The sequence below is a fragment of the Eleginops maclovinus genome, chromosome 2 (assembly GCF_036324505.1).
Source record: "Eleginops maclovinus isolate JMC-PN-2008 ecotype Puerto Natales chromosome 2, JC_Emac_rtc_rv5, whole genome shotgun sequence".
Lineage (NCBI taxonomy): Eukaryota > Metazoa > Chordata > Actinopteri > Perciformes > Eleginopidae > Eleginops > Eleginops maclovinus.
The window spans coordinates 2107595-2119240 of NC_086350.1; the positions used below are offsets into that span (position 1 = coordinate 2107595).

An 11646-nucleotide genomic window follows, 5' to 3' on the forward strand; every position below is an offset into this window, starting at 1 on the left:
GTATCATTTGTAAAACAGTCAGCCGGAAACTATGGAATTAAAGCAATATAGAGTCTGTGAGAAAAACAGGCAGGATCCGGCAGCTCTGTAACGGAAAATCTTTCCATTCTCCGTCCGGGCTTCGCAGCGGCATGACTCACACTAATCAGCAATAATCCAGGCAGGTCAAAGGTTATATTACAGCAGACTCCCAGCGCGAGAGGGGTGTCATGTCACTCAGTCTTTTCACTTTCGGACACGTAACAAGAGATGACTTCCAAGCAGCTTGTTAAACATGCTCAGTGATGGATGCATGTTGAGCTCTGAGGGTTGTCTTAGAAACAAAACAACAAAGCATGGTCCCTCCAAAAACTGAAGGTCAGGCCTACACATCTATACTGAGCTTACTGGAGTAATGACAACACTCATGTCACGTGGTAGGGTCCGATACAACCGCTCGACAGTAAATAAACATACCGTTGAGTTTGTGTTTGGGCTGGGATTGAAGCTGTGTTTCTTACACTGCAGTTTTGGGGGATTTCTTTGCTGAACACAGTAATTGCAAACCAGAATTGAACTTGCTTCGTGGACTGATTGACCTCTAGAGTACATTTTGGCCGGAGTGCATCCAAATGGAGCCAGGTTTATGAAAGGATAAAGTCAGATGATTTTTGTTGTTGTTTGGTCCATTATTTTTAATCAGAAATCTGCCTTAATTTACAGTCAATAATTAACTTAATATTTAAGATATAGTGACAATTCGTTCTCACCAGAGGGTCCATTTAATAGGTGTAAGCGGTTTGAATCATGTCACAGTCTTTATGAGCAGAAGGTGTTTGCTCAGGATGTTATTTTTCCATTTAGTTAGAGCACTTTAAGTAATTCTCATTCATTGCAATATGATTTAAAATTGATAATGCAGATGGATGAGATGAAACCCGGTCACTGCTTTGTTTTTGTTCCAACAAATGTCTGTAAGAGACAACTCCATCTGTCCTGACATTTAAGTTGTTGAGTTCTAGTGTAAACAGCATCCGTGTCCACAATCAGCTGTCCTGCCATCCTCCGGGAGAACAAGTGTTTCCCAGCAGCTTCACAACCATGGCGTGGCATTCATTCTGCGTCCGGACACATCTTCATCTCTGATGTCTCCCCTACGCCGTTTTTTCCCTATACGATTCTATCTAGCCACGAGCCGCTGATGGCTCAGGCCACTCAGAGGGTTCACATTCCTGCGGTAAGCCTATCTTATTGACCCCCCCCCAACCCAACACCCTAAAAAAAGACACGACCATCAGTGGCATGGGCGGCCCTCCCCTTATTTCCCCTGTCAGGATTCTCTGACAGCTGGAACCAGTAGAGGACTCTCTGATTTGCCACCAAAGCATCTTCAAACTCAAAGGAACTCAATGGAGGGAAGTCAATGAGAAGATCAACAACTTAAGGAACATTTAAAAGTACAGAAAGGGGGTCAAAGTGCAAGAGATTTAAGAGCTTGAAGAATCCTAGAAGGCGCGCAGGACCATGAGTACCTTTGGGTACGGCAAAGAGCTGAAGAAGCACGAGGAGGTGGACGAGGACGAACTGCTGGCCACTCTGTCCTCCGAGGAGCTCCAGGAGCTGGAGAGGGAGCTGGCCGCCCTCGATGACAACGTCCCCATTGGCATGAGGCAGAAAGACCAGACCGCCAAAACCCAAACAGGGACCTTCGACAGGGACGCTTTGCTGAAATACTGGGAGGATGAGAACATGAAGCTGCTGGAGGACGAGAGGATGAAAGACAAACAGGTGAGAGGAGACATCAATACTCTGCCTGCAAATGCATCTACAACAAACAAGGGGCTGTTTAAAATGGTTCCTGCTTGCACCAATGATCTGTAACTTTGAGAGAAGAGAAGGTACCTAAATGAGTGTAATGCGGTATCTTTATGTCGATTCTGAAGGTTGATTCACACAAAAAATAAGAGACAGAAATGGTTTCTTGGAGACTTGTAGAAACCTGTGGAAACGATTGCAAACTTTCCCTAAGTGAATAAACAATAACTCAAGCATGTCATCCAAAGGACAGTATTACGGACCTTGTCTGAAGTATACTGTGGAGTATCTCCATCTATAGAAATACTTCATAACATATCAGTTGATATATAGAGTATGAGTAATCTGAATCTGCAAAGTAGGTAGAAATAAAGGTTTGAAATGAGGGAAAAGCACAATCGTTCCCTCGTAACAAAAAAGGTAAATACTTCAGTTCTTCTGAATGTCTAAATGCAGTTAGCTGCATCACACCTCACTTTCATTACCTGTGTTTCCAAACAATACTGGAGCAATAACACAGAAAGAGGCGCAGTATTTTAAGGAATGAACAGATTTGAGTGACAAGTCTTAACAGTCTCACTCTGACAAAATGAGACTCATCTAGATCAACACCCTGACAGCCCTGTTGGAATAAAAACAGATTCAGTTTCACTTTGGGATTTAAGGAGCACTCCAACTATTCTTCACATGAAGATCCGTTTACTCGTCGTGAAGAGTCCTAATTATCCTGTGAAAACAGTTGTTTGGTGTCTCTCTGAGGTTCTGCAGGAGGAAATCTTGGCTTAGGGACTAGAAATGATTAGGCAGGTGTGGAGTTTGTAAGACGGTATCCAATTGCATTCTGGGAAATTTAGTTTTTGGAGCATACCCCCATACTAGGGACTGAAAGCCAAAGTATCTCAGCCTCTGTTGCCTCTACATTTTTTTGTAGTTACCTCTCAACATGGATAAAGGTTCACTACATCAATGAAGTACACATGTTTTGCAAAGTATGCATGGGCATTTAATGTCAAATGTTGCATATTTGGCCAAAATGCATATCACTTTGATATGAAGCATTTTGCTTTCTGACAAAAGTGTCCTTGTGTTGTCCTCTATAATTTCAGATGCATGTTTACCATATGTTAAAACGTGCATACATATAATGATGTAGAACGTGTCACATGTATCCAGTTTACTTAAAATGTGTGGGTGGAAAACAGTCTAAAAATATAGGGGAGATGTCAGGGAGATGCAAATGCCAGCTTTAATGACTGTCTGCCAGCATTGGAAAGGGTTCTTAATTAAAAGTCAGAGGCTGGAAAATGTCAGGGTTTGACCTCATTTTCTGTCCTGTTATTGTGCGCAGGAGGGACGCCAAGATAAGAGCAGAGGGGAAGGAGTGACAGTGACCACCGACCCTAACCCCGACAAGACTTCAGACAGCGACAGGAAGAAGACTTCACCAAAGGGGAAGAAAGTGCAGAATGTGACAAGCAAAAATGATGCAAAGGAAGATCAAACAGAAAAGAAAGATGAGTGCAAAAAGGAGGCTCCTATCAGGATTAAATGTCCTCTGAAGAACGATGTGTCAAAAGTCTCAAAGGGTGAATCGGAAATGACTGAAACCACAGAACAAAACCAAAACACAATTTCCGACAGAGCGAGCGGGAACACTATCGTCATCGATGAAACTCTGCAGCAGATCCTGAGTAATGACCCCACCGTAAGTGAGGTCAACCTCAACAACATCGAAGATATTTCCCAGGAAACCTTGCTTCGTTTCCCTGAGGCCCTGTGCACAAACACTCATGTCCACATTTTCAGCCTCGCCAACACCCACGCTGACGACCGGGTTGCCTTTGCCGTCTCCAAGATGCTGCGGGAGAACCGCTTCATCAGAAACCTGAACATCGAGTCCAACTTTGTGTCTGGTCAGGGCATCCTGGCTCTGCTGGCAGCGCTGCAACACAACCAGACCCTGGTGGAGCTTCGCTTCCACAACCAGAGGCACATTTGCGGGGGGAAGGTGGAGATGGAGATGGTCCAGTTGCTAAGGGAAAACACAACCTTGCTCAAGCTTGGTTACCAGTTCGACCTCCCGGGTCCGAGAATGGCGGTGACCAGCATCCTGACGCGCAACCAGGACCAGCAGCGACAGAGGAGGCTCCAAGAGAAGAAGGAGCAGAGTCCTCCAGATGTCACTGGACAAGGTTCTTCTGCAGAAAACAGACTTCCAAACAAGCCATCACAATCTAAAACTGTCGAAAAGCAGAACAGAAATCCTCCCCCTCCCCCTCCTCCTCCTTCTTTAGCAGTGCCTACGAGGAAGATATCGGAAATGGTCAAACAGCACGAATTCTCGAACAGCACAAAGACGCAGTCAAACCAAAAGAAGACGAAGACGAAGAAGCTGAAGAATGGCGCCAACGAAAAGGAGAGCGCAGATATTTTCAAAGACCTGAAGAACACCTTGAAGCCGTCCCTGCAGAAGAGACGAGACGAACCGCCGCACCTGCCGCCGCCTCAGAGGTCAGGCCGTGACGACCTGATGGCGGCGATCCGCGGGAGCAGTATCGGGTCCTTAAAGAGGGTACGACTTCCTCCTCTATGTTTGAAGGAATTTTGTTTTGCTTGAGTCACAGACATGGTTTAGCCTCCAAAAGCCATTAGACCCACTCAGTGTGAAAGCCCCTGTCATCCCTAGAGTCTCTGTCAGGTTATAAATAGTTTGACTTCTTCACTGCTGTATGATAAGACTGATGGCTGCTGGGAAGAGAGCAGATGAGGGTTATTTAGATTCCCGCTAAGTTCAGAGTTTTTAAGACAATGTGATCTGGTCCAAAGTGTCTTAAAGAACAAACAAATTAGGCTGGGCAAAGTGGTTCAAATAGATATTAGGGTACTGTAGACAAACACTCCCAATAGTACGATGTGATTTTGGAAAACAATGAAAACAAACCCAGGTAAAAGTATTGACAACCGCAGACTTCCACCCAAGCTGTTTCTATAAGAGAAAAGGTATGCATGTGAGTCAGATCTGCTCCAAAATGTTTTGTGTTCTACCTTCACCAACGTTACACACTTCCACCAAATTTCATGCAAATCCGGTTTGTACTTTTTTCTGTAATCCTGCGGAAAATCAGTATTACAGTCAGAAACAGTACCTCTGTATAGCCGGAGACAGGAAGTCAGAAGTTGTGAAGAAAGAACATAAAAGCCATTTCTTGCTGCTGTAACTCAATAGGTGTGCTATGTTTGTCTTACAGGTGGATCTGCCCGAGGCCTGAAAATCACCTGCTCTACAAACCTGAACACCTCTCACTTTTTATGAAGTATTTCATTTTTATTTTCGCACTTAAATGTCACTTTTTAAACAGTTTATCTTTTTTAACTTGTCACACGACGTAGCAGCAGAGTGTTTTGTTACTGTGTGAAGCTGACTGTGAACTCTGATGTGTTGGGAAATAAAGTTAATGTTATGTCCACAAAGTCTCTGATCCAGGGCTAAGTACTTGTTTGTATTACGTGTCTCTTTATGGTTATAGATATCTTCAGGGGTCAGGGACAGTTGCATTTATTTTGGTTAAAAGTGTTATTTGTTCAGCTACCAACCAATAACTGTGCCTAAGGCAGGGGTGTCCAAACTTTTTTCACCAAGGGCCACATACAGAAAAATATACGGAGAGCTGGGCCCCTTATAGAGGTGAATATCGCCTCATAAGTGAAGTTATACGTTAGCAAAACAAATCAAATGTAGGTGAATAATGCACGATACTTTGAAATGCTTTAAGGAAAAAACATCCTACATCTCTTCTCTCTTTAGGGTTTCATTCATTCTGTTGCAGCTCATTCCTTAAAACAGAAGCCTCAGACTGCTGATAATAACAGTGAATATGAAGGTTACATTTCAACCTCGTTATAGAAATAAGTTATTGGGCTTTTTTTTTATCAACCAAGATTTGTTAGAAAATGTTTTAAATTCTAAATGACTGAATGTATTTGAAAATTGGGTTCATCGATATATTTTAACATATAAGCAATCAAAAGTTTAGTTTGTGGGCTCTATTCCATTATACTTTTAGAATTAGCTGAGGGCCGATTCAAAATGGCCGCATTTGGCCCCCGGGCCGTAGTTCGGACACCCCTGGCCTAAGGCATTTCAACTTTGATTCCACAGTGGGGTTTGGCAGAGAAATTGATGCAGTATGTGGAATTTACAGACTTGTATCATACCTTATGGTATTACATTCAGTATTATCATCCCTGAGTGTGGATGTAGAGCGGTGTCCTACCCAGAAGTTAGCATTAACAGCTAGCATCTTAAGCTAATGGGAATTTACAATAGGACTTTGCAATATTGCATTAAATAGGATCTTTGGCAAACGCAAGTATATGATCCTTATACGTCTCGTTCAGCAGGATAATATGCATATATTAACACCACTTTTACACATTTTGAAGCATAAATGCAATCTCCAGGTGTAAAAAGCATTGGGTTGTAAACAAACAATGCGGTGAAGTCTAACCATCACCAATCGCTAAGCTAAAGGCAGCTAATGTTGGGCATGGTGGCCCAATTCTTAAATTCCCCAGTGGGATAACTGATGTTGTTCAGAAAAATATTTTCAGCGTGTGTTAACCATGGACATAATTTCAGGCTAACATCCAAAAATCCATTTAAAGAAATTGACTTAGAAGTTAGGGTCTGACAAATGTCCCGAGTTTGTAGGACTCATAACTCCACCGCTTTATTCAGAAACCTCATTTCTTATAAAATAGTAAATCCCCTATTAGTGGGTTGTGAAAACACTCTCTCTTCTTCCATCTTAGAGACTTCATTATGTTTCTTACAACAGCTTCACATGTTGGTGAGAGGAGGATCAACTCAGAGTGCTCTGCAATAAAGAGCGCTCACAGAGGGATTTAACTCCATTATTACCTCACACAGAGAGCTGGGTGCAGCAGCTGCAGCTTACTGTCCTTCAACACACACACACACACACACACACACACACACACACACACACACACACACACACACACACACACACACACACACACACACACACACACACACACACACACACACACACACACACACACACACACACACACACCTTCTGAAGTAATGAAGATGCTAGGGGTACACTCTGTTAAGTGCTACCAGGATGACAAGCTAACATGCTAAATGTTGCATGTGGCAAGTCTCAGATTAGCAGGTAAATGTTTAATAAATAAGCCACACAATATTCCTTGGCCTAGGCCCGGTGTGTATGTCTTTGATAGTACTTTTCTCTGGAATCACCAGCCAGATAAATATAGATAAGTGTGCTTTGCATTCATTCCACTTAAAGAGGGAGAGTTTGTATGCCTTTACAACCCTGAAAGCACACTTTGTTGTTCCCTGGAAATGAAGCAATCGTTAATATAGCGTGTGGAAAAATGCATTGGTTGAAAAACCTCTCACATTGCATAATGTTAATCTATAAAAACAATATTCCTTTCATGTGTTTAGGTATATATGTCTTTTTGTAGGGCTGCCAATGTTTTTAAGCTCGCAATTAATGTTGAAATCTTAAAAAGAAGATGCTAATTGGACCACAACTTCCCTGTGATTCTGTTGGGGATTTGAACGTTGATTGCATTGTCAGTGAAAAGGCAAAGAAAGCGAAATAATCAGCACAATTCACATGTGAGATTCTGACTAAAGACCACTGGACATCAGCAGGAACCATCACTACCTCGCTGTAACGACACACCTGATCCATGCTCTGTACTCTTTAGGTACATCAGTTTCTTGGGGTTACACTGTGGTGGGAGATAGCGGACAGGGTCTACAATGTAGGAACAGATGTCGTGGTTGCACATTATACGGAGGGCAATCACAGTATGAATACTACCATGCGAGCATACTGTGTGTCCTGTGTCATACGGAGGGGGATCACAGAGATAACTTCATCCATGCTTTAGCTAAGTGTCTGAGAACTGTCGGACTTCATGCCAATCATTCAGACATCAGCTTATGATGACGTTTCTGATTCCTCAACTAGTTTTTCATGCATATCCTTATGAAAAAAACACACATCTTCCCCAAAATACAAGCAAATAGCAGTACTTTAACCGTGCCATTAATGATGACTGTTTATTGTGATTGATGTGTTTACATCATGTAATTGATTTGCACCACTAGTATGCACAGGACAAACAGTGGAGTGAGATTTGATATCAGCCGGCGTAACTTCAGCTCTAACCACTTTCTAATCCAGTCTGCTCACACACTGCCCGTAAAGTTCATGAAACAGCTGCTCAAAGTAATATGGACTGCCTTTAGGGAGGTGTACGTGACCGCGGGACTCCCTCAGTACTATGTGTATAAGAGAAAAGTTTCAAACAAAAATAAAATTGATATTTTTAATGCTTTTTCATTTTACATCGTCAGCTTCTGGCCTCATGAACAACGCCCATCTCGTTCAATTCGTATACTTTGATTTTTGCATCTTCTTTTGCACATTTATTCTACCTCTTTTTAAACGGCACAGCTCTTCCACTCTAAATTCTGATATACTGCACACACACCAGCTCACATTTTTGGGAGTAATTTGCTTACTCTTAGAATATTTTTTATAAATATTTGCTCCATCTTTTTCCAACTCAAAACTTCTTTCTGTATTCACCCATTATCAACCAAAGCAAAGTGCATGTACTGCATGTGTGAAACTACTTGGCAATAAACCAAATTCAGATCTGAGTTCATTACCAAAAGAACTGAATCCAAAAGTCATTAAAAGTTTTTTTTTTGTCAAGTAATTTCTTTCAATTGGAGTTCATTTCTATATTAACTTATGAAACTATTAATGGCATATTTTGATTTATTTTTGAGTGGATATTACTACAAGAAAAAATGCCATTAAGCATTCAAATATTTAGATTTACGGTGCTGCGGCTGCTATGTTAATTTCGACTCTTGCATTATTTTCAAAAGGTTATTAGCTTGAAATCTCCAATAATTCAACCATCTAATTTAAGCAGCTGTTCAACCATATTTAGATAGGGACTTTATTTGATAGAATTACTTCAATGTACCTCTGAACTCCTGCCAAAACAATCACAATCTTAGCACTCCCATTCAGTGATTAGTTTACTCCTCTGGAAGTCTAACCTGCTGTGAGTAACATAGATTAAGATCCTTAACTCCACCTAAAACAATATAACACACACACACACACACACACACACACACCTGTTGTAAGTAAATATGGACTGCCTTCAGGGAGGAGTTGGTGGCGCGGTCTCCCTCAGTAGAACTCCTCACGTCTTTAATAAAACACCACGCACAGTACATGTTAGTCATGTTTGATTGCAGGAACATGAGACCTCCACTTGTGCGGTGCTGAGAGACGCAGCAGTGTGTGTGACTCACTGACCTCACTGTGTCCATCATTGGGACAACAGACTCATACATGTCCTGCTTCAGAAATACTGCAACCATCAGCTATAATAGTAACAAAAATAACTTGGCGAAATATTTCATATGAAGTACTCTTTGTAGTTTGTGTTTTTCTACTGTAGATAAGTATATATCTCGATCCGTCCATCCATCTATCCATCCATCCATCTATCTATCCATCTATCTACCTACCTACCTGTCCATCCATCCATCCATCCATCCATCTACCTACCTACCTACCTACCTACCTACCTACCTACCTACCTACCTACCTACCTACCTACCTACCTACCTACCTACCTATCCATCTATCCATCCATCCATCCATCCATCCATCTACCTACCTATCTATCCATCTATCCATCCATCCATCCATCCATCTATCTACCTACCTACCTACCTATCCATCTATCCATCCATCCATCCATCCATCTATCTATCTACCTACCTACCTATCCATCCATCCATCATCCATCCATCTATCTACCTACCTACCTACCTACCTATCCATCTATCCATCCATCCATCCATCCATCCATCTACCTACCTATCTATCCATCTATCCATCCATCCATCCATCCATCTATCTACCTACCTACCTACCTATCCATCTATCCATCCATCCATCTATCTATCTACCTACCTACCTACCTATCCATCCATCCATCATCCATCCATCTATCTACCTACCTACCTACCTATCCATCTATCCATCCATCCATCTACCCACCTACCTACCTATCCATCCATCCATCCATCCATCCATCTATCCATCTATCCATCTATCAATCCATCTATCTTTTAATATTCTGCCTCTTTACTTGTGCTGTACACCGTAAATATCCCCTCTGTGGGACTTTTGAATTTGAAAAATTATCATTTTGAGCTTTAAAAAATTTGTATTGAGACTAAAGTGTCCCTCGTGCTAATCAAGAAAGTACTGCCAACATTAGCTTAATAATATTATAGAGTTAAGTGTTGCAATGAACTGAAGGTTAAGAACATAACTTGGTAGAGAAAGGCCATTACCAATTACTGCCCGAGGATCTGTACCAGCTAACACTGACAGAAAAAACAACCTCACGGACGTCCAACCAAAAGGTGCCCAAACAAAAAAATCAGATACACAGCGGCACAAACTTACCTGCTACCTCACCTTGGTAAACATACCTTTTGTAACGTGAGGTTATCATGAACAGCAAGACGGCCATTAACAGATAAAGAAAGTATTGAATATTGAGAAAGTAGTTCAGTGTTTTCTACCGCGGACGTTAAATCGACCGGACTTCTTTCTGCGGATTGATATGACTGCGCAGGGGCACATGATCGCGGTGCAGCGTCCTCAACGGTCAGCGCGTGACGAAGAGCAGACTACAGAATGTTTTGAATGGACCAATCAGCATCGAGTATCCAGCTAGGCCGTGTAGTTAATACCTCAATGAAGATTTTCTGAAACTACTGTGTAAACCTAGTGTTTCCTACTGGTTTTAAATACAGTTGAAAAGAACGCTGACTTTTAATGGGAGGTCCAGGTCTGGGTTGATACCTGTACAAAATATCTCTTTACAGACAATACAATTGGCTAATTGAAGGACTCGGCATCCCCTTTGACAAATAACAAGACACACATTTCTCTGTAAATATTAACATTTATTTAAGTATACAATTTAGTATTTTCTCATTGCCCTCCCCACCCCTTCCCCACCCTGTTCACAGGTTCACTGTCAGTATCTCGGCTCTCGATGCAGCATTAAGCCTCGCTGGAGGACAGTAAAAACTCTAACCGTTAAAACGAGCGTCAGTTATTAATTTTTGTCCGTTCACACACGAAGGATCTCAGGCATCGCCGAACCACAAGCTGCTTGCAAAATGCCACATTTGGTTTATTTATTATTTGCTTTTTTTTTTATAATAATGATTCTCCATGAGGAGGCATGTACAGTCGCATTGCATAAAATGATTGTTTGTTAACGAGGATGAATTATATCTATCTTTTTACGGACCAGAGCGCTGGAGAGGTTTCCTCCTGCAGGAAATAACGGAAAGATGCCACATCAAAAACAACCAACCAGACATGAAGAACAAAACTTCCATCGTTTCACAAGTGTGTGCGTGTGTGTGTGTGTGTGTGTAGACATGTTCTTGTATATAGCAAAAGAAAATGTAGTCCCATTAAAAAAGGTACCTCGATACCTTCACTGTAACCTGCTTGAATCTAAATAAAGTAACTCGACAAACACCTGAAAAAACTGAAAAACTGGTCTATGTATAAACTGTGTGCAAATAAACGGCTTTAACTTCATAATAAAATAATACAAAAAAAAAACCCACGAGAGGCGACAGCCATTTTGGTCAAAAGACGATTCATGAAAAAAAAGAACACGACTAAACTACACTTCATTAGGGAACTCGACAGAACAAGC

The 11646-nt window shown here is 41.7% G+C and overlaps 1 protein-coding gene across 1 annotated transcript; it reads left to right on the forward strand.

Moving 5' to 3' along the window:
• The first annotated feature begins 404 nt into the window (after positions 1-404).
• Positions 405-5264, forward strand: lmod2a (leiomodin 2 (cardiac) a). Its single transcript, XM_063909876.1, has 3 exons — positions 405-1767; positions 3143-4366; positions 5043-5264. The coding sequence occupies exons 1-3, from the start codon at positions 1504-1506 to the stop codon at positions 5061-5063; spliced, it is 1509 nt and encodes a 502-aa protein (XP_063765946.1). The 5' UTR covers positions 405-1503; the 3' UTR covers positions 5064-5264.
• Positions 5265-11646: the final 6382 nt, after the last annotated feature.

Excerpts from the sequence above, each read along its gene's own strand:
- lmod2a (XM_063909876.1), top strand. The coding sequence starts at position 1,504 with ATGAGTACCTTTGGGTACGGCAAAGAGCTGAAGAAGCACGAGGAGGTG. Across the intron at positions 1,768-3,142 it reads AGAGGATGAAAGACAAACAG|GAGGGACGCCAAGATAAGAG; the intron begins GTGAGAGGAGAC and ends TATTGTGCGCAG. Across the intron at positions 4,367-5,042 it reads GTATCGGGTCCTTAAAGAGG|GTGGATCTGCCCGAGGCCTG; the intron begins GTACGACTTCCT and ends TTTGTCTTACAG.